Raw genomic sequence first — 24,306 nt, forward strand, 5'->3', positions numbered from 1 at the left:
GGGAAGTGAGGAGCCCCTCTGCCCGGCCAGCCGCTCCATCCGGGAGGGAGGTGGGGGGGTCAGACCCCGCCCGGCCAGCCACTCCATCCGGGAGGGAGGTGGGGGGTCAGCCCCCCGCCCGGCCAGCCGCCCTGTCCGGGAGGTGAGGGGCGCCTCTGCCCAGCCGCCCCTACTGGGAAGTGAGGAGCCCCTCTGCCCGGCCACCACCCCATCTGGGAGGTGTACCCAACAGCTCATTGAGAACGGGCCATGATGACAACTGCGGTTTTGTGGAATAGAAAGGGGGCAAAGGTGGGGAAAAGATTGAGAAATCGGATGGTTGCCGTGTCTGTGTGGAAAGAAGTAGACATGGGAGACTTTTCATTTTGTTCTGTACTAAGAAAAATTCTTCTGCCTTGGGATCCTGTTGATCTGTCACCTTACCCCCAACCCTGTGCTCTCTGAAACATGTGCTGTGTCCACTCAGGGTTAAATGGATTAAGTGCGGTGGAAGATGTGCTTTGTTAAACAGATGCTTGAAGGCAGCATGCTCGTTAAGAGTCATCACCACTCCCTAATCTCAAGTACCCAGGGACACAAACACTGCGGAAGGCCGCAGGGTCCTCTGCCTAGGAAAACCAGAGACCTTTGTTCATTGGTTTATCTGCTGACCTTCCCTCCACTATTGTCCTATGACCCTGCCAAATCCCCCTCTGTGAGAAACACCCAAGAATGATCAATAAAAAAAATAAATAAATAAAATAAAATAAAATAAAATATTCATAACAATAAAAAAAATTTAAAAGGAGAGACTGGGAAGAAGATATTCATGGGGGGCTCTGAAAAGCTTCAACATATTCCCTGGAATCTAGACAGCCATGCATGTGTAAGATGTGTGTACCTCCAGGCTCTGTTACTGCTCAGGAAAGACCTGAGAAGGCCCTAAGCTCTTACCTCTGACTAACCTTTGGGTCCCGGGAAAGATAAAGCAGAATTGGCAACTGCCTGCCTGAGTGTCAAAGGCATGTCCTGCCACACACACACAGCCCCTCAGCAAAAGCTGGGAGACTTATTGGTTCCAGGCATTTAAGGAAATCTCTGTTCAGTCATAAGCTGACCACTAAACTAACTGAGCAGAAACTTTATTGGCCATGCATAAATAAGAATATAGACTTTACTGAAAAAGTTACTAAACAAACTAAGAGTAACAACAGTAACCAACCCTGGGGGAGGGAGGATCTGATTTTCACAGTTGCCACATTTATTATTTTAAATCTCCAGTTTCCGACTAAAAAAATATGAGCCATGAAAAGAAACAAGAACATATAACTCATATACGGGGAAAAAAGCAATGAATAGAAATTGTCTCTGAGGGAGCCCAGATGTTGGACTTAATAGACAAATACTTGAAATCATCTATTTAAAATATGTTCAAAGAACTATAGGACACCATGTCTAGATAACTAAAGCAAAGTATGAGAACAATGTCTCACCAAATAGAGAATATCAATAAAGATATAGAAATTATAAAAATATACATTTTGGAGTTGAAAAACATAATCGCTGAAATGAAAACATTCACAACAGGGGCTCAGTAGCAGATTTGTTATGGTAAAAGAAAATCAGCTGTGGCAGATGGGATAAAATTGTTGAAAAGAAAAAGAAAAAATCAGCAAACTTGAAGATGGAGCAATTGAGATTATCTAATATGAAGAACAAAAAGAAAAAAGCATGAAGAAAAATGAACAGAAGTTCAGATTCCCATAAGAGATTATCAAGCATAGCAAAATACATGTAATGGGAATCTCAGAAGGAGAGAAGAGAGAAAATAAGAGAAAAAATATTTCAAGAAATAACACCCTAAAACTTCCCAAATTTAATGAAAACAATTAAATATCCAGAAAGCTGAATTCTGAGTAGGATAAACTCAAAAAATCCACACCTAGACACATCATTACCAAACTGTTGAAAGACAAAGACAGATCATCTGGAAGGCAGAAGGATTAATGGCTGGTTTCTCATTAGAAACTTTGGAGGCCTGAAGACAGTGTGGTGCTGGAAAAAAAAATTATCAACAAGGAATTTTATATCTAGTAAAACTATTTCTAAATAGTTCCCATTATTCTGCCAATTTTGGGGAACAATTTAAAAATGAAGGATAAACCAGGACACTCTCAGATAAATAAAACCTGAAAGAATTCATCACTAACAGACTGGCCTACAAGAAATAATAAAGGGAATCCTTCAGACTGAAAAGAAAGGACACTAAAGGATAACTCAAATCCACATGAAGAAATATAGATCACCAGTAAAGGTAACTGCATAGGTTATATAAAATCAGTATAAATGTATTTTTATTTATAACTTTTTCTATCTGATTTAAAAGACAACTGCATATAGCAATAACTATAAATCTGTATTAGTGGGCCTTATATAAAGACGCAATTTGTGTGGTAATAGCGCAAAGAAAGAGGAAGTAACAGAGCTATATAAGAGCAAAAGTTTTGCCTATTATTGAAATTAAGTTGTTATTAACTCAAACTAGATTGTTTTAAATGTAGATGTTAATTGTAATCTTCCTTGCAACGACTAATACAACAACTCAAAAGAATATAGTAAAACAAATGGCAAGGGAATTTAAATGGTACACTAGAAAATATCTATTTAACACAAAAGAAGGCAGTAATGGAGGAATAGAAGAATAAAAAAGACATAATTGACTAGTAATTTTTTTTAAAAGACATGATATATAGAAAGCAAATAGAAAAAAGACATAAATTTTACCTTATCAGTAATTAGATTAAATTTAAATGAGTTAAACCCTTCAATAGAAAGATAAAAATTGGCAGAATAATGGGAAAAATCATGATCCAACTATGTGCTGTCTACTACAAGAGACTCACTTTGGATTCAAAGACACAAATAGATTTAAAGTAAAACAATAGAAAAACATATAGCATTTAAATAGTAACCAACAAGAGCTAGGGTACCTATGCTAATGTCAAACAAAATAGACTTACAGACAAAAACTATTCCTAGCGATAGATAAAGACATTTTTCAATGATTGAAAATTATTCCTAGAGATAAAGATATTTTATAATGATAAAGGAATCACTCCATCAAGAAGACATAGCAATTATAAACATGCATGTAACAACAGAGTCCCAAAATACATGAAACAAAACTGACAGAATTGAAGGAAGAAATAAACAATTCAACAATCATAGTTGGAGATTTCAGTACCTAGTTTTAAACAACAGATATAACTAGACAGAAGGTCAGCAAGGAAATAAGAAGACTTGAATAGCACTATGAAAGCTCTAGGCCTAACAGACATATACAGAACATTTCATCTAACAGCAGGAGAATAGACATTCTTTTCAAGTGAACATGGAACATTGTCCAGGATTGACCAGATATTAGGCCATAAAACATACCTCAATAAATTAAAAGGATTGAAATCATGCAAAGTATGTTCTTCAACCACAATGGAAAGAAATTTGGGATGCCCAGCCTAACACATCATCTTTATCAAATCCTCAGGAAGAAGGTGATTGATAGAAAGATGGGTGTAAAACCACTGGAACCTGTCTTCATCTGTTTTGCACTTCTATAACAGAATACCTGAGACTGGGTAATTTATAAGGAATAGAAATGTTTAGGATCATGGTTCTGGACCCTGGGAAGTTCAATATCAAGTTGCCAGCATCTGGTGAGGGCCTTATGGCTGCATCATAACATGGCAGATGGCATCACATGATGAAAGGGCAATGGTTAGGGGAAGAAAGTTCGGGGATGGGGCAGGAGGAAGAGAGAGACAGAGAGAGAGAGCAAGAAGGAGTGAACTTATTCCTGCCATAGCAAACGCGCTCCTACGGTGATGGCATTAGTCCATTCATGAGGGCAAGCCCTCATGACCAATCACTTCTTAAAGGTCCCACTTCCCAATACCATCACAATGGCAATTAAATTTCAGCATGAGTTTTGGAGGAGACAAACATTCAAGCCATGAAAAAATCCAAGGTGCATCACTGGTCATTGAGAGTTCAGGAAGCTCCACTGTTTTCTTGGCCTGGAACTCAGCAGCAAAGTTGCAGCCATCTTCTCTGAGAAAAGCCCGGTTTGTGGCTTCAGAAGGGACCTATTCCTTTTGAGAACTTTTTCAGAACTTACATTTCTTAGAGCAAACAGAAACGTAACATGTTACAAGATCTTTCTACTCTGGTTGGCAGAAGAGTTGAAGATGATAAATTTACATCCTTTTCATTGAATCAGCCACAAAATGTAAACACTTTAAAAGCCTTGGACATTTATCTATGTAACAAACCTGCATATCCTGCACATGTACCCCTGAACTTAAAAGTTGAAAGAAAAGAAAAATAAAAGCTTTGAATAAGAAAATGTTTTTAAATGTATAAAGTTGTTTATGATAGCTTGTACCAATGACTGCTGACTTATTCTAATAATGTTTAAAATGAATGTTTATTCTACGTTTATTCTAATAATGTTTATTCTAATGATGCTTAGAATGAATAATAGATAATTTATTTGAAATCAATTATCAATTTATGAAAATTCACGTTATGAGGAGTTTGTGAAGAGCAAATTAACTTCATGTACCAATGAGTCACATATTACCTTGTGATTGAGAGTCCAGATGATGACCTGTGCTCTTTCCATCTTTCCACTCTTTCATCCTTGGCATATTAGCCTTGTTCTCCTTCTTGTCATCTCCTGGTCACAAGATGACCATTCTACCTGACATCCTATATCTGCATTCCAGAGTGAAAAGAAAGGGGAAGAGTGTGAAGGCAAAGAACTTCCCCAGAAAGGCTTTGCCTCTTTATTCAAGATAGAACACCCTCTTGTCCTCTTCTGTTTACATCTCAATGACTGGAACTATGTCTGATGGCCATCCTGAGCTTCAAAGGAAGGTGTAAAATGAAGCATTTGCACCTAGGCACATGGGCATCCAATCAGAGTCCTGCTAGGAAGGAAGCCATGGGGAGCGGATATTGGGTAGTAACTAGCAGTGCCTGGTATACCCCTGAGCCTTCAAGCTGAATCATTGCTGCAAGAGCAAAGTGGCAGGCAGTGTAGGGCCTGATTACAGAGGAACTTTTCTTCAATACACAAACTTCTAACCTACTGAATCGGAATCTCTGGAAATGGCACCCTGAGACCTGTATTTGTTAAAGCACCAACTGCTTTCCTGCTTCACCTGAGGACTTAAGAGCCCTCTCCTCCTACTTCTCCTAATCATGGTCCCCCTGCCATTTCCTCCTCACAGATCAGCCATGGTCCAACATTTATGTGCAGCATCTCAGGCTGTGCTGTGAGCCCAGCTATCCATTTCTCCTTCACCAGCTACAACTTTGGGACCTGCTTTATCTATCAAGCTGGGATGCCCCCATACAAACAAACCCTGGTAATTACCAACAAGGAAGAAACACCTATGAGGTAAGCAGGCTTCCCAGAGCCTCCAGATGATTCTCTAGCTGCTTGTGGGTCCTACAGATTCCACACAGGTGAAGCCCTGCCAAGACAAAAAAAAAAAAAAAATGATTATGGGAAAGAGTCAAACAAAAGTGGCTATGAATCCTAGGTCCCTGTCCCCATAACTAACACTAATACTTGGATAGCCACAAGCTACCCTGCTAAAAATCCTCTTTGTGAAGTATGTAGAGCAATGCCAAATGACCTAATGAGAGGTTTTATGACTTCCATTTATCTTGTCGTGCAATAGACTTGGAAACTGAGGTTTGAAGAGTTAAAAGGTAAATTTGTCAGGCCAGTGGCTTTGCAGTAAATAGCAGACCTGTACTGAGCCTAAGCTTTCTGATTCAAATCCAGCCTCTCGGCACCATCCCTGTGTGGGATGTTCTAGTCCAAGGTTCTGAGCCCCATTCAAGACCTAATGAGATAGAATCTCCAAAGGCTGGCCCAAAGACCTGTGTTTACTCAAAGCTATCTATCAGTACTTTAGAGAACTTTCCATCATGATGAAAATGTTGTATTTTTGCATTGTCCAATATGGTGGCCTATAGCTGAATGTGGCTTCAGAGCACTTAAAATGTGGCTAGCGAAACTAAAGAACTGATTTTTTATTTTATTTTAATTAATGTTAATTTTAATTTTAATAACCACATGTGTCTAGTGGCCACCATATTGGCTAGCACAGATCTAAGTTCAAATTTCAACTCTTCCCTAGTTGTGTGACCTTGGGCAAATTTTTAAAACTCTCTATGCCTCTGTCTCCTTGCCTGAAATGGTAGTCATAATAATACCGTCTATATAAGACTATTAGGATGATTACATTAGTTCACCTAGGAACAGTGCTTAGAACACTGCCTGGAACATAAGAAATGCCCAGTTATTGTTAGCTGCTGCTGCTGCTGTTATGATTATTATTAGTACCCTGAATATTAAATTATAAGTGTGTCATGTAATTTTAAATACTAATTTTAAATCTTATCTATCTATACTTCTTGCATGATTTGATGTAATCTCAGTCTTACTTTGCTTAAGGCATTGAGCTCTATATGTTGGCCTAGCTAGACTCCTTCTCTACAGACTGTAAGGCAGACAAGGAGAGGTTGTAATGAAAAGGCCTAGGTGCCTTCCTACCCACATGTGGAGTAGGGTGGACATGATCTTTTAAGATCCCTTCTGGTTGAACAATTAGTCATAATAATAATAGCTCACTTTATGGAATATTTCCTCTGTGCCCTATTTAATGACTGTTTCAGTCACTTAATCTCATTTAATCCTCACAACAGCCCTAAGAAATAGTTATCATTACCCCCATTTTACAGATAAGAAAACAGAGACCCAAGTGGGCCACATAACTCTTCAGAGATCATTTGGGTAATTAGTGATAGAGCCTGGATCCAGACTCCTCTCTGCCTGACTCTAGAACATATACTCCTCCCTACTGTGCTTTGTTACCTAATTACTTCTGGAAGCACTTCCTTCTTATGAGAGGGTACAAAACTCTCGTGTAGAAAACCATGAGATTCATTATCAAGAAATCGAGAATCAGGCTGGGCGCGGTGGCCTGTAATCCCAGCACTTTGGGAGGTCGAGGTGGGTGGATCACCTGAGGTCAGAAGTTCAAGATCAGCCTGGCCAACATGGTGAAACCCTGCATCTACTAAAAATACAAAAATTAGTTGGGCACAGTGGCATGCACCTATAATCCCAGCTACTCAGGAGGCTGAGACAAGAGAATCACTTGAACCTGGGAGGTGGAGGTTGCAGTGAGTTGAGATCATGCCACTGCACTCCAGCCTGGGTGACAGAGTGAGACTCTGTCTCCAAAAAAAAGAAAGAAAGAAAGAAAGAAATACAGAATCAGTAGAGTGAAGAATATTGGGCAAAGGGTGATGAGCCTTGAGTTTGAAACCCAGTTCAGCCAGGATCTCAGGATGTGACTTGGAGCAACTTGGTTGTGCCTAAGAGAGCATGGGCTGGGTCATTGCTGAGCTCCCTTCTAGCTCTTAAATGACTTCTGTGGCTCTAGGACAGCAGGGCAGGAAACCCATCAGTGTGCAGCCCAAAGAGACAAGGAGACAGCATCTGCCCCTCTGGGTCAGACTTCTTGGAGCTTACGCCTCTTCCTCTTGATTTTCTGCAGCATAGATTGTCTGTACACCAACACCACTCACCTCGAGGTGAACTGCCGTGTTGATGTGGTAAAGCCAAGAAACACATTGGAGATTCCGATAACTTTTTATCCTCGAGAAAGTATCAACTATCAAGAACTTATTCCCTTTGAAATCAATGGGCTCTCACAACAAACAGTCGAAATCAAAGGGAAGGGTACCGAAATGAAGGTAACAGACAGTCGGGAGGCCTTCAGGTGTGGCACCCTCCTTTCTACCCTTATCCTTCTTTGCCCCCCAGAACCCCTTCACCCTTCCAGCCCCTCTGCTTCTCTGCCCCAGGCTGCTCTATTGTAGGTCAGCGAGTCCCACTGAGATGATGTTCCTAATAACACAAAGGGGCAAATCACCAGATCAGACTCACTGAATCATAGATCTTATTCAATACCAAACTTTACTGTATCAAAGGATACAGGTAATCACAGACACTAGAGAAATATTCTTTTTCTTGGAGAAATTTGAGACTTTCAGACTCAGCACCCCAAGTATATCCTTTTCCTCCTGCATCAGGGCATGTTTGTTTTCAGGTTTAATAGATAACATTTTTTTTTAACATTTTTAAGCAATGTACACAGACATGTGTTTCAGTGATGGGACATCTTTCCTTAACACCCCATTGATTAGCATTCTCCAGCCAGCCACAGATCCCTGGATGATATTTGGTTCAAGGCATTTCTTTTACCCAGGCACTCTGGATAGAAAGGGAATGGTCATATTCTGCTGCTCATTCATTTCCTTCTTGTGTCTAGTAAATGTGTAAGGTGCTTGTCTGATGGGATTATCTGTATTTTAATAGAAGGTTTTGGAAGATTAAAATCCTTCCAAGACTTTCAGGAATGCATAGCATATTTCAGCAACCAGGGGAGGGGTGTATTCCTGGCAGCCTTCCCATCAAGCCATAGGAGCAACAGGACATTACCAGCTAATGTGTCTGGACCCAAGCTAGAGACAAGGTCACTTCTGATGCCATTGATTCATTCATTTTCCTATTGGTCTTTCACTTGTTCATTTAGCACCCATTATGTATTGGATATTTTGGGAAGATGCAGAAGTGACTTACACATGTTCTCAGACATCCAAGAGCTCATGACTGGTGGGACAGACTCTCTTGCCTTTTTAGACAAAATGGAAACATGTGGGCTAGGTTTAAATATAGTTGGGTGGAGGGGTGCAATTTAATGACTGACCATGACAGTGACCAGTGGGTGCTGCTCATTGTGGGTCAGTGCCATTCTGGAGGGCAGGCTCAGCGTGGCCCTGGCCTGACCCAGACACCATTTTAATCAGTGTCTTACCTGAGGACTTGGAAGCATAACTACTTTTCTCTGCCTCTACTGCCACTGTTCTAGTCCAACCACCATCATCTCTCCCTCCTGCTTTCTTTCTTGCCCTCTTCAAGCCCAGTCTCCGTAAAGAAGCCAGAGCTCTCTCACAAACACTCCATACTTCACTGACTTCCCATTGCTCCCAGAATGAAGCCCAGTTCTCCCACTTCTCACTCAGCAATGGCCTAAAAGGCCTTGCAAGACCTGGCCACCTCTCTGAAGTCATCTTCTCAGGTCCTAGCTCCCAGCCTCAGGCCTTCACTGGGCCACTCCCTCTGGCTCAGGGCCTGGCCACAGGTTGTCTCCCTGCCTTAGGTTGTTCCCCAATTCCACACTCACTCTGGCTCAAACTGACTAGCTCATACCTTTCTTTAGCTCTCGATGTATACATGCCATCTTCGGAAAGGCCCCCTGAGCCCCCTAGCCTAGTTTCAGCCCCATGTAATATGCTCTCAAGGTGCCCTGAGATTTTCCTACGTATATTTTAACCCAGTTGTACTTGTATAATTGTGTGATGAGGAGTTCACTGGGCACTTGAGGCACTTAAATGCTTATTGAGTAGGCAGATGCCCACCCAATATGAAGAAGTGAGGGCACAGAAAGAGAAGGAACCACCCTTGCCTCACCAGAGTAGACATATAATGTTTATTTTTCCCTTTAACTAATGAACTCTTCTTCCTACTCTTTCTTGTCCCACAGATTTTAGTCCTAGATCCAGCCAACAGGATTGTGAAGTTGGGAGCTGTCCTACCAGGGCAGGTTGTGAAAAGAACAGTTTCCATCATGAACAACAGCCTGGCCCAGCTCACATTTAATCAGTCCATTCTGTTCACAATTCCAGAACTCCAGGAACCCAAGGTTGGTGCTCAGAGGGGCTCCTAGCGGCCCCTTCATGCTCCCTGATGATGAGGATGGCCATGCTGGCAACGCTAGCAGCTCACATTTCTTGTGCATCTGTAATGTGCCAGACCATTCTAAGAGCCTTCCCTGTGCTCCCTCTGTTCATTTTCACAAAAACAGTATAGGGCTTTACAGGGTGCACTAGTCCCATACTGTTTTTGTGAAAACGAACATTATTTTCATTTTGCATTTTCATTTCATTTTCCATGTCATTCATTGTCATTTGTTTATTTACATCTCCATTGTGTAGACAGCCCAGTTCTCTATTTTCGTTCATTTCAGGTGTTTCTCCTTAAGCCTTTGTGCATCCATGACTCTGTGCTTAAGATACATTCCTAGGCTGGGCATAGTGGCTCACGCCTGTAATCCCAACACTTTGGGAGGCTGAGGCAGGTGGATCACAAGGCCAGGAGTTCAAGACTAGCCTGGCCAAGATGGTGAAACCCCGTCTCTACTAAAAATACAAAAAATTAGCCAGGTATGGTGGCGGGTGCCTGTAATCCCAGCTATTCAGGAGACTGCGGCAGACAATTGTTTGAACCCAGGAGGCGGAGGTTGCAGTGAGTCGAGATCGCGCCACGGCACTCCAGCCTGGGCAACACAGCAAGGCTCCATCTCAAAAAAAAAAAAAACATATATATGTGTGTGTGTGTGTATATATATGTGTGTGTGTATATATATATACACATATATGTGTGTATATATATACATATATGTGTGTATATATATACATATATGTGTGTATATATATACATATATGTGTGTGTATATATATGTGTGTGTGTATATATATACACACACACACATATATATGTTTGTTTGGTTTTTTTTGAGTCGGAGTCTCACTCTGTCGACCAGGCTGGAGTGCACTGGTGTGATCTCAGCTCACTGCAATCTCCACCTCCTGGGTTCAAGTGATTCTCCTGCCTCAGCCTCCTGAGTAGCTGGGACTGCAGGCATGAACCACGAAGCCCGGCTAATTTTTGTATTTTTAGTAGAGACGGGGTTTCGCCATGTTGGCCAGGCTGTTGTCGAACTCCTGACCTCAAGTGATCCACCTGCCTCGGCCTCCCAAAGTGCTGGGATTACAGGCGTGAGCCACGGCACCCAACCAGAATCTGCATTTTAACAACCACACAGGGAAACTGAGTCAGGGAACACTCCTTGAGAAATGCCAGAGCTCTAAGTGTTTCTTATTTCCCATTACTATTTCCTGTATCGGGGAGGAGGAAGAAAGAAGGAAGTACACAGAATAAGTTAGGAAAGGGTCAGGAAAGGGAAATGATACTTATTAAATATCTATTATGTGCTACAAATTTTATAGAGATGATCTTAATCTTCAACATAGAGTAAGTCACAGAAAGTTGAAGTCATTTACCAAAGCATACACAGCTGATGGGAGAGCAGGAGTGAGATCTGACCCCTGTTCCAATCGCAGCAGCAAGACCTCCAGGAACCGAGGCCTTAAGGGCCTCCCACCCTCAGCTGCTGACTCTGGGTGCTATTTCATTCAGGTCCTCACCCTGGCGCCCTTCCACAACATCGCACTGAAGCCCAAAGAAGTCTGTAAACTGGAAGTCATCTTTGCCCCGAAGAAGCGTGTCCCTCCCTTCTCTGAGGAAGTGTTCATGGAATGCATGGGGCTCCTGCGCCCCCTCTTCCTCCTTAGCGGCTGCTGCCAGGCCCTGGAGATCTCACTGGACCAGGAACATATTCCCTTTGGACCCGTGGTGTATCAGACGCAAGCCACGCGTCGCATCCTCATGTTGAACACAGGCGATGTGGGTGCAAGGTAAGGGAGCGGTGTCTCCCACCCTGAGGCTGCCCCAGAGGCTCCTATCCCTGTATCTGCCCTGGACTTGTTCTGCAAGTGCAGTCACTTTTTACTTCTGTCCTCTCCCTTTTACATCCCCCTACTTCCCTCAAGATGTGACAGCAGTGGCCTCACTGGGGTGATTGCTGCTACTATGATTACTACAGTTGAGATAACAGAAGATATTTAGTCCATGCCTGTTTCCTGCCTTGACATGGCACACATCATTTAATCCAACTACAGTTCTATGAGACCAAGACTGCTACCTACCCATTTCACAGATAAGCGAGTGCCCAACCACAGAGGGAGGACCACACAGGACCATGGGATACCAGTGCCACCCAGAACAGAGGCAACTCTCACAGGAAGGGATTGTCGCCATCCCCCGGGATCTGAACCAAGAAGCAGTGCAGGGAACAGTTAAGACCACAGTCCCAGAAGGATTTCTGTCCTAGCCCAGCCACTTCCTAGCTGTATGACCTTAAGTACACGACACATGTGTATGTGTGTTCTTGCATATGTTCCCTGATGTGTCACTCATGGATAATAAGATGCAGCCACTTCCTGCCCTTGGCTCAGCTCTGCAAAGGAACCAAGTCCACCTACCCAGGAAGTGACCTTAGCCCACATTCCCCAGTGCTTCTGCTCTGTCTGGCAGATCTTTCTCCTCCTAGGTGCTAGGATAGACTCAAGGGAGGTGAACCTCAGCCCAGGCAGTCTCTTGTTCTCAGTAGCATTGAGGACACCCTTACAACATCCATAAACTCTCTTTCTTGTCTTCTTTTGTCTTGGAAAAGGTTTAAATGGGACATCAAAAAATTTGAGCCTCATTTCTCCATTAGCCCAGAAGAAGGCTATATTACCTCAGGCATGGAGGTTTCTTTTGAAGTGACCTACCATCCCACCGAGGTGGGAAAGGAGAGCCTTTGTAAAAACATTCTCTGCTACATCCAGGGAGGCAGTCCTCTGAGCCTAACCCTGTCTGGAGTCTGCGTGGGACCACCTGCAGTAAAAGAGGTTAGTAGGTGCTGCCCGGGGTGGCCCAGTGGCAGGAGTGACCCCAGCAAGTGAACTCAGCCAGGCCTCCTTCAAACATGCAGGCCTGCCCCCTCCCTCCATGAGGCCTGTGAATACACCGTTTCCACTGCTGGAATATTCATTCTCCCCTCTTCATTTGGTTTATTCCTTTCCATTCTTCAGCTCTCATCTGAAACATTACATTCTCAAGGAAGCCTGCTTTGACATCCCTGGCTAGATCACATTCTAAGATCTATGAGTAAAGCATTAACACCTTTCTCCTTTTCTATGGTTTAAAAAAAAAATGGCCTTGGTATATCCCTCTGCTAGCCTTGTTCCTGGGAACCTAACTGAACCATCAGCTGTGTTACCTAGCAACACTGCTTATGGTAGAAATGACACCCAATCTTCCTGTCTATAATTTTGTTAAAGAATGTTATATGAATGGAATCATACAGTATGCTATGAACTTGTATTTATAAGTCTCAGCAGGAACATATGCTTTCATTTCTCTTGGATAAATACCTAGTTGTGGAATGGCTGGGTCATGTGGTAGGCGTATGTTTACCTTTGTAAGAAACTGCCAAACTATTTTCCAAAGCGGTTGTGTCCTTTTACAATGCCACCAGCAATGTCTGACATCTCCACTTACTTCACATCCTCGTCAACAGTTGATAGTCAGTTGTTTTAAATTTCAGCCATTCTAATCAGTATGTAGAGGTATCTCATGGAGGCTTTATTTTCCTAATGACTAATGATGTTAAGCAACTTTTCAAGTACTTATTTGCCAGCCCTGTATTGTCTTAGTTAAAGTGTCTGTTCAAATCTTCTGTTTATTTTTAATTAGGTCGTTGGTCTTCTTATTAAAGTTTCGAGAGCTCTTTATATATTCCGAATATAAGTTTTGTGTTTAGGTCTTTAGTCTATTCGGAGTTAATTTCTGTATATAGTGTGAGATATGGATCAAAAATTTTTTGTACATGGATATCCAATTATTCTAGTACCACTTGTTGAAAAGACTCTTTTCTCTACTGAATTGCCTTGGCACCTTTGTCATTGATTGTAAATGAGAATCAATTGATCATATATATGTGGGTTCTGTTCTCATCTATTGATCTATTTGACCATCTTTATGCCAATACCAATCCAATAGCCAGTTCTTTCTTTAACTATAGGGAGCATTTGACACCATAAACCCGTTCCTCCTCCTGCAAACACTTCCTTCACTTGGCTCCAGCACACCACTCTCTCCTGGGTTTCTTCCTACTCACCGGCTTCTCCTTCTCATCTTCTGTTTGTTTCTGTTTTTTTTGTTTTTGTTTTTTTCTGAGACAGAGTCTCACTCTGTTCCCCAGGCTGGAGTGCAGTGGCATGATCTCGGCTCACTGCAACCTCTGCCTCCCAGATTCAAGCAATTCTCCTAACTCAGCTCCTAAGTAGCTGGAATTACAGGCCCCCACCATCACGCCTAGCTAATTTTTATATTTTTAGTAGAGACAGGGTTTTGCCATGTTGGCCGGGTTGGTCTCAAACTCCTGACCTCAGGTGATCCACTCACCTTGGCCTCCCAAAGTGCTGGGATTTCAGGCATGAGCCACCAAGCCTGGCCTTCTGATTCTTCTTAACATTGGAGTTTGTCAGTCAAGAACTAGTCCTTAGATTCCTTCTTTCTTCTACATACCATCATTTCTTGTTGATTTCAGCCAGTTTCTTGGCCTAAAAAAAAAACACTGTTAGGCTGGACACAGTAGTTCGTGCCTGTAATCCCAGCACTTTGGGAGGCTGAAGCAGGAGGATCGCTTGAGCTCAGGAGTTCAAGACCAGCCTGGACAACATAGTGAGACCCTATCTGTATAAAACAACAACAGTAATAACAACAATGAAATTGCTCTACTGACAACTCCCAAATCTTTATCTCCAGCCTGGACTCTTCCCTTGAACCCCAGATTTCTAAATTCTACTTCCTGCTTGACGAATAGGCATCTCAAATTTAACATGTATGAAACCTGAGCTCCCGATCTCTCACTGAAACCTGCTCCTCCCACAGTCAATCCCACATCAGTAAAGGGCATCTCCATTCTGCTCATTGCTCAGACTAAAAACTTGGGTGTCATTCTTGAGCCTTCTTCCACCTATACCCAACATACCATACAGAAGTAAATGCTATTGGCTCTTCCAAGTACAACTGGAATATACCCACTTTCCACCATCCCCAGTGCTACCAGTGCCACCTAAGCCACCGTCATCCCCCACCTGGCCTATTGCAAGTGTCTTCTAGTTAATCTCTCTTTCTCTGTCACCTCTAAGCATCTAGAGCAGTTCTGTTAGAGCATAGATCAGATCAGGTCACTCTACTCAAAATACTCGTAAGTCCTCCTTTTTCAACTAAAAAAAAAAAAAAAAGTGTCTACCATGACTCCAAGACCCTGCGTGCTGTCCCCTGTCACTTTATCTCCCCCTCACTCACTTCACATTTGCCACACTGGCCTGCCTGCCTTTTGTCAAAACCAGGAGCTTTGTAACTGGCATTTCCTCTGCCAGTTACACTCAGGCTCACTCAGGCTCTTCCCCAGGTCTCCCCTGCTTCATCCTTCTTGGTCTTTAATCAAATACATATGCTCAGTTAGGCCCTTCCTGATCACACTGTGTAAAAACTCAAACCCACTCCCAATCTGGCACCCCCTCTACTTTGTCTTTCCCCTTGGCACTTATTTCTATCCTGCACGCTCTACATTCCACTTGTGTGTCTGTCTCCCCCTACTAGAATCTCAGCTCAAGGGCAGAGATTTTTGTTATTTCGTTCATTGCTACATCTCTACCACCAAGAACAGTGCCTAGCACATAGAAGGTACCCGTAAGTATGTGTTGAGTGAATGAAAGAAAAAGAAACGGACCCACTGAAACTCATGATGGGAAGCACTGTCAAAGTCAGTCTTCCCCAGCGCACATTCTGTACCTCTGGCCCTGGAGACAGACCAGGGGGAAGTGCCATGGAAGATGAGGTGCCTGCTTTCTTCCAGGTAGTGAATTTCACGTGCCAGGTGCGCTCCAAGCACACACAGACCATCCTGCTGTCAAACCGCACCAACCAGACCTGGAATCTGCACCCCATCTTTGAGGGCGAGCACTGGGAGGGGCCTGAGTTCATCACCCTGGAGGCCCACCAGCAAAACAAGCCCTATGAGATCACCTACAGGCCCCTCACCATGAACTTGGAGAACCGCAAGCACCAGGTAGGCTGAGGTCCCCCCACCCCCATTGGTTTCCTGGCATAGTTGAAGGTGGCACTGTGTGAATGAGGTTAAAAGACACTTTGGGGCTGGGCGTGGTGGCTCATGCCTGTAATCCCAGCACTTTGGGAGGCTGAGGAGGGTGGATCACCTGAGGTCAGGAGTTCAAGACCAGCCTGGCCAACAAGGTGAAACCCTGTCTCTACTAAAAATACAAAAATTAGCCAGGCATGGTGGTGCACACCTGTAATCCCAGCTACTTGGGAGGCTGAGGCAGGAGAATTGCTTGAACCCAGGAGGCAGAGGTTTCAGTGAGCCAAGATCATGCCATTGCACTCCAGCCTGGGCAACAGAGTGAGACTCCATCTCAAAAAAATAAAAATTAAATTAAAAAACACTTTGGAAGCTGAGAGCTCAGAGAATGTTAGGTGGGGAACACCCAGATCATGTTGGAATAGTGAGGATTTGGGAATTGTGCAGATTATCAAGCTTTGGCTTCCTTTTTTCATTTTTTATTTTAATGTACAGGGATTCTCGTAGAGCCAGGGGCTCAGTTCTGAATTGGAGTGCAGACCAAGCATCAAGTAATTAATGTTTCACTTAATTGCATAAATAACATAATGGTGACTGTAACAAAACAAAAAAAAGTGGCCACAATATTCCACCCTATTAAAAAATGAACTTTTCTTTTCTATCTTCACTACCAATCCTTATTCAGATACAGCCATAACTATCATCATAACATACCCAATCTTACATTCAGTTTGTTTTCACTTTACAGTATAGCAGTAGCATTTTTCTATTTAACTATGCGGTCTTTATGATAATATATTTTTAATAACTGCCCGATATTTCACTGAATGAGAATTCCACAATTTGTTTTACAGTCCCATTTGTTGAATGTTTATCTACAAATTTTCATCAACATTATAAATGGTTCTTATATATATGCATAACTTTTTTCTTTGGAGGGATTTTTCTTCAATAGGCTCTCTGGGATAGGATTCCTGGCTCGGATACATATGAACATTTTTCTATCTCCTGAACTATATCACCAAGATGTCTTCCAAAGTATTATGTTTCTTTCCAGAGCCTCCATTATCCTCCATTAATCCTGGGTCTCTACGTGTCCAATAAGTACCTAGTAAAGAATGCTGTGTGTCATTCTGATCACATCCTTCTTCTCCTTAGGGCACCCTCTTCTTCCCCCTCCCAGATGGGACCGGCTGGCTGTATGCTCTGCATGGGACTTCTGAGCTCCCCAAAGCTGTAGCCAATATCTATCGTGAAGTGCCATGTAAGACCCCCTACACTGAGCTTCTGCCAGTCACCAACTGGCTGAACAAGCCCCAGAGGTAAGGGGGTGGGGCTAGGGGGCTGGGTGGGGAGATGAAAGGAGGACTTTCACCATCTAGCCTGGTCCTTCCCCTACTTAGGACCTCTAGAGGATGTTGAGGGGCTCAAGGAGTTAGAGACAAAGTTCCCTGATGTGACCAGGCATTTCCTGAACACTAAGCCTCTAGCGAGATTCTCTTTTCTGTGCTTAGTTACTTGTAAGTCTCCTGGCACAAAATAACCATTTGATAAATGTTAGCTGTTATTATCATAATGATAATTACCACTGTTATTGCTGAGTGTTCTGTGTTATCACCTAAGCCACTGGCCAGAGAAGCAAGTCCTTGGATCTTGTCCTTGCAGTAGGAGCAGAGTGGAAATCGGGCACCAGGAAAGCTCAAGGCCAACAAGCATGGTCCCCTTCTTTTACAGAGAAGGAACTCTAGACTGGGAGACCAGGCACAATGTACTGAAGGCTTCCTGCTTAGCATAGTGGGTAAAGGCCTGACCTAAATTTGAATCCTGGTTCTGCCAGTAACCAGTCATCTTACCTTCCTTCTCTTGGAGCATCTTATCTTCCTTCTCTTGGCCTCTATTTAGTGATGTGGACATGATAGTGATATGTATTAATACCTCCTACAGATACTGCAAGGATTAATGCCTGTAACACACAGGCCACTCACTCAGTCCCTGGCACATAATAGGTGGCCAGTAAATGGCAGTTCCCATTATTGTTAGTGACAGGGTGAAGACTAGAACCCTGGAGCCATGCACTTCCCATAAAATCAAGAGTACAGCTGGCACTTCTCCTTTTTTCCTATGGGTTAACGGTCTCATTTCCTCTCCCCTCTTGTGTTCTCCTATGATGCCCCAGATTCCGGGTCATCGTGGAAATACTGAAACCAGAGAAGCCGGACCTAAGCATCACTATGAAGGGCCTTGATTACATTGATGTACTGTCTGGCTCTAAGAAAGACTATAAGCTGAACTTCTTTTCCCACAAGGAGGGAACGTACACTGCAAAGGTATCTACATAGCAAAGGCACCACCCTGGAACTCAGGACATTTGGCCCTGAGTTTGATCCTGGTGTTAGCAAGTAAAGATGGCCCCCATAGTCACTGCTCCAAGACATCACAGGGTCTCTCACACATGAGTTGTTTCACCTCATTCATTCAGTGGTTTAACAAGTATCTGTTGAGCACATATGCCATGTACTATACTGATGGCTGGTAACACATCAGCGACCTGAATAGGCACAATCTCTGTTCTCACAGAACACACAGTCTAGTGGAGAGAGATGGGCATTGCTCAAATAATTGCACTATGGATGTATAATTACAAAATGAGATAAGTGCTTTGAAGAAAAGGAGCATGTGTGGATCTGTAGCTCATGGGAGAGGCCGGGACTAAAGATAACATTTGGGAATTTTTCATTTATAGATAGCATTTGGAGCTAAGATGTGGGATAGAATCACTTGGGGAAACATTTTAAAGTAAAAAGAAAAAGAAAAAAGTATCTAGGAACACACACACAGAGAGAGAGAGAGAGAGAGAGAGAGAGAGAGAGAGAGAGAGAGAGAAATGCTGGCAAGACGCATCCAGCAGTGTGAGATCTCCTTTTCTACAATAACTGAGTAGGATGCTCCAATCACATCTCATCAGATCAGCATTCACAGACAGACAAGATTTTAAGAGAACCTCAAAACAAGACATCATGAAACATCTAAAAAAAGTTACCATAAAATAGAAACACCTACTCAATAAATGAGTAAATCACCTCTGAAAAGAAAGAGTTATTAAAGCAAACAGAAAACTTTAAGTGAATATTATTTATATCCCCAAAGGGAGAAAATCATACTCATGAAATAAGGATAAGCTATTGTGAAAAAGAATCAATTAGAGACTCTAGAAATGAAAAATAAAATATTTAGAAAACCATGCAGGAGGGATGGACTTTATAATGGAGATTACTAATAAGTTACAAGATGGAGCTGAGTAATATCACCAGACCTTAGCCCCTGAGGACAAAGAAATGGAATGAAATGAAATAATAACAAGCATCAGCAAGGATGTGGAGAAATTGGGACCCTCATACACTGCAGGTGGGAGTATAACATGGTGCAGCTGCCCTGGAAAACAGTCTGGCAGTTCCTCAAATGGTTAAACATAGAGTTACCATATGATTCACCAATTTAACTCCTAGGTAATACCCTAGAGAAATGAAAACATATGTGCACACAAAGATCTATACACAAATATTCATAGCAGCATTATTTATAAGAGCCAAAACGTAGAGACAACCCAAATTTCGATGAACTGGTAAGTGTATAAATAGAATGGAATTTGACAATAAAAAGAAATGGAAATAAAATATTGATACCTGCTATAAAACATTATGCTAAGTGAATGAAGCCAGTAACAAATGTATGATTTGAAATGAAAGTGAATGTATGCTTTGAAATATAGGTGAAAGAAGCCATTCACATATTGTATGATTCCGGGTGTATGAAATTTGAAGAATAAGCCAATCTACAGAAACAGAAAGTCGATTCATGGTACCAAGGGCTGGAGAGGATGGGTTGGGGAAAAGGGGAGTGACTTAATGGTTATAGGGTTTTAGGGATTATGAAAATGTTCTAAAGTTTATTGTGGTGATGGCTACGCTGCCTTGTGAATATACTGCAAACCACTAAATAGAACACTTTAAATGAGGGATTGTATGGTATGTGAGTTATATCTCAATAAAGCTGTTTCAAAAACAGAATGAAAGGAAATATGAGACAATGTATAAATCAAGAAGTTCTAATATATATGTAATGGGAGCTCCTGAAAGAGAAACAAGATACTGGAAGGAAGAAAGTATTCAACAAAATAACTGAAGAAATATTTCCAGGGCTTTTTAAGAAGATCAAGTCTTCTAATCGAATGGGTCCATCAAGTTGCCAAACAGGGTGAATGAAAAAAATACTCACATCTAAATACATTAGAGCAACGTTTCAGAAAACCGGGATGAAAGAGAAAGTCCTAAATGATTCTAGAGGAAATAAAAGGAACTAATAATCATGGTAACATAAGACTTCTTGTGGCAACACTAAATACAAGAAGATAATGGAATAAGCTATCCAAATTTCAGAGTGAGAATGATTGTCAATCTAGAACTCTTTTTCCAGACAAAACTCTTATGACAGCAAAACTTGGACATGCAGGGACTCAAAGTAACTGACCCAGGGCCAGGCACAGTGGCTCACGTCTGTAATCCCAACACTTTGGGAGGCCAAGGTGGGCTGGCACGCACCTATAGTCCCAGCTACTCAGGAGGCTGAGGTAGGAGGACTGATTGAGCCCAGGAGATTGAGGCTGCAGTGAGCCGAGGTGACACCACTGCACTCCACCTGGGCAACAGAACAAAACTGTGTCTCAAAAAAAAGAAAAAAAAAAAGTAACCCACCCATATGCACAAATTCTATCTGAAAATAAATACAAAATTAAAACTTTCTGAATTAGAAACCTTAAAAAATAAGTAAGTGAGCCATGTGCAGTGGCTCATGCCTGTAATTCCAGCACTTTGGGAGGCTGAGGTGGGTGGATCACTTGAGGTTAGGAGTTCAAGACCAGCCTAGCCAACATGGTGAAACCCCATATTGAGGCAAGAGAATTGCTTGAACCCAGGAGGCAGAGGTTGCAGTGAGCCGAGATCACACCACTGCACTCCAGCCTGGGCAACAGAGCAAGACCCTGTCTCAAAAAAAAAAAAAAGTGAATCAAAGAGGAAAGTACAAGGATATAATAAGCAAATAATCAAAATTAAATTGATAGGTAATTTTAAACAATTGTTGAAAGACAATCTAAGATAAATATTTCATATGACCTGAACATAGAAAATAGCAAGGGGAAGAATAAAATAAGGCAATGAGAAGCATTTCCTCATTCTGGAGGAATTGAATGGGGGAAATAAGAGAAGGTTTCTCATTCAGAGAGAAGAGTAGGAAGAGAATAGAGATATTCATAAACTGTAGATTTAAACAAAATAAAGATATGTAAAAATATAAGTGAAAAGACTTTGGAGTAAAAATGACAGAGTGAACCCAAATCACCAGTCTCCTTACAGTAATACATATTGAAATTAAAAATAATAACAAACATTTTTCAAAGAATAAAAAGCATTTCTGCTTCTGGTTATAATGATTATAATACTCCATTTTATACTCCTCCCACTATTAAAAAAAAACATATAAAACTCAACAAAATCTCTGAGGCAACTTTTCTCAGGCATTGGACAACAGGCAGCACAATACTGCAATCCTCGAAAAGGAAGGAAAACTCATGACGAATCCCCATGATTATCCTGGTTCTCTGCCTAAGGACAATTTCCTGACTACAATTCAGTGAGCTAGAGTCCAAGCAAAGCACAGCAGCCGCCAAGGAGCTGAGGAGGCAGAAATCAGAGTTTGGGACATTCAAAAAGGCTAGTCTCTACAGGGTAGGACACCAGAGAGAAGGGACCAGTGCATGAGTAAAGAGGACAGGTCAGAAGACAGCATGAGCGTTCCCTTCACTATCCTTGGCTAAGAGTTGCACATGTGCAGGGTGAGACAACATGAGATTTACCAGGGAGCAGCTGCTATGTGGTTGATAAAGGAATAGCAATACTATGTGTTAATCAGTGCTGGGGAACATTAGAGGTCTGGCCCAGCCAAAGTAAAGAGATTGCATTAATACCTCATTAAAATCCTGAGAACCCAGCTAAAATACTAGAAAAGCCAGAAGAAAGACTTAGGAGAAAGGGCCATTCCCTTAGTATAAGGCCTTCTCTTTATCAGCCCTTTAAAATAGCCTAAAACTAAGCACCTGCAAGTTCTACAGGGAGGACAAAATCTGGAGATTGAATCCCAGCAAGTCAGAAGGTCCTGATAAATACCTTGAGCTTTACACGGATGTGCTCTAACAAAGCATAAAACCAAACCCACACAAATTTAAGTCAGTGATTCAACTACCTCCTACAACAAAATCAACACTGTTAAAAGGAAGACAACAGAATCCAGAATCTCTACAATGATCATCAGCATTGTCCAGTACACAAATAAAAATTACTAGACCTGTGGAGAATCAGAAAAATGGGATCCATAGTCAAGAAAAAAAGAAGTCAATGGAAACTGACTCCAAGACGGGCCAGATGTTGGATTTAGCAGGCAGACTTCACAGCAACTGTTCTAAACATAACATAACATTCTCTGGGAAGAAGAGAATGAGAGAGAATGTGAATGAGGCAGAAAATTAAATTACAGACATACCTCAGAAATACTGTGGGTTCGGTTCCAGGCCACCATGACAAAGCTAATATTGCAATAAAGTGAGTCACAATATTTTTTGTTTCCTGGTACATATAAAGGTTATGTTTACATTGTACTGTAGTCTATTAAGTGTACAATAACATTAGGTCTTTAAAAGTAACGTACATACCTGAATTATAAATTACTTATTTGCTTAAAAATCCTAATGATCATCTGAGCCTTCAGTGAGTCATAATCTTTATGCTGGTGGAGGGTCTTGCCTCGATGTTGATGGCTGCTGACTGATCAGGGTGGTGGTTACTGAAGGTGGGGGTGACTGTGGCAATTTCCTAAAATTAGACAACAATGAAATTTGCCATATAAATTAACTCTTCCTTTCATGAAAAATTACTCTGTAACATGTGATGCTGTTTGAAAGCATTTTACCCACAATATAACTTCTTCCAAAATCGGAGTCAGTCCTCTCAAATCCTGCTGCTGCTTTATCAATTAAGTTTGTGAATATTCTAAATCCTTTGTTGTCATTTCAACAATGTTCATGGCATCTTCACCATGAATAAATCCCATCTTGAGAAACCACTTCCTTTGCTCATCCATAAGAAGCAACTCAACATTCATTCAAGTTTTATAATGAGATTGTAGCAATTCAGTCATATCTTCAAGCTCCACCTCTAATTCTAGTTCTCTTGCTATTTCTGCTACATCTACAGTTTACTTCCTCTACTTCTCAAGTTACTGAAGTCTTGAACTCCTCAAAGGCATACATGAGGGTTTGACCTTCTCCAGTGAATCACAGATGTTCTTAATGGCATCTAGAATGGCAAATCCTTTCCAGAAGGTTTTCAGTTTACCTTGCCCAGACCCATCAGAAGAATCATTATCTATGGCAACTATTGCCCTATGAAATGTATTTCTTAAATAACAAGACTTGAAAGTCAAAATGACTCCTTCATCTGTGGGCTGCAGAATAGCAGGCATGAAAACAACATTCATCTCCTGTACAGTTCCATCAGAGCTCCTGGGTGTCCAGGTGCATTATTAAAGAGAAGTAATATTTTGAAAGGAATCTATTTTCTGAGCAGTAGGTCTCAACAGTGGGCTTAAAATATTCAGTAAGCCACCCTGTAATTAGAAATCAGATGTGCTGTCATCCAGGATTTGTTGTTCCATTTCTAGAGCATAGGCAGAGTAGATTTAACATAATTCTTAAAGGCCTTAAGATTTTCAGAATAGTCAGTGAGCATTGGCTTCAACTGAAAGTCACCAGGTGCATTTGCCCTGAACAAGAGTCAGCCTGTCCTTTGAAACTTTGAAGCCAGGCATTGATTTCTCTTCTCTAGCTATGAAAGTCCTAAATGACATCTTCTTCCAATAGAAAGCTGGCTTATCTGCATTGAAAATCTGTCGTTTAGTGTAGCTACCTTTAACAATTATCTTAGCTAGATCTTTTGGATAACTTGCTGCAGCATCTACGTCAGCACCTGCTGCTTCACCTTATATTTTTATGTTATGGCAACAGCTTCTTTACATAAACCTTATGAACCAACATCTGCTGGCTTCAAACTTTTTTCTGCAGTTTCCTTACTTCTTCAGCCTTCATAGAATTCAAGAGAGTTAGATCCTTGTTCTGGATTAGGCTTTGGCTTAAGGGAATGCTATAACTCGTTTGATTTTCTATCCAGACCACTAACGCTTTATCCATATCAGCAATAATTCTTATTATATAATTATTATTATTGGTGAGTTCACT

General features: G+C 41.7%; 1 protein-coding gene across 1 annotated transcript in view; it reads left to right on the forward strand.

The window, feature by feature from the left end:
• HYDIN (HYDIN axonemal central pair apparatus protein) overlaps positions 1-24,306 on the forward strand; it is a 429,930-nt gene that overhangs the window by 384,527 nt on the left and 21,097 nt on the right. The window contains exons 76-83 of the mRNA XM_063597736.1: positions 5,271-5,440; positions 7,617-7,815; positions 9,669-9,827; positions 11,384-11,661; positions 12,480-12,699; positions 15,720-15,932; positions 17,121-17,284; positions 18,139-18,289. Of these exons, the coding sequence (XP_063453806.1) occupies positions 5,271-5,440; positions 7,617-7,815; positions 9,669-9,827; positions 11,384-11,661; positions 12,480-12,699; positions 15,720-15,932; positions 17,121-17,284; positions 18,139-18,289 (1,554 nt within the window). The remainder of the gene's footprint in view (positions 1-5,270; positions 5,441-7,616; positions 7,816-9,668; positions 9,828-11,383; positions 11,662-12,479; positions 12,700-15,719; positions 15,933-17,120; positions 17,285-18,138; positions 18,290-24,306) is intronic.

Source organism: Pan paniscus, chromosome 18 (genome assembly GCF_029289425.2).
Source record: "Pan paniscus chromosome 18, NHGRI_mPanPan1-v2.0_pri, whole genome shotgun sequence".
Taxonomy (NCBI): domain Eukaryota; kingdom Metazoa; phylum Chordata; class Mammalia; order Primates; family Hominidae; genus Pan; species Pan paniscus.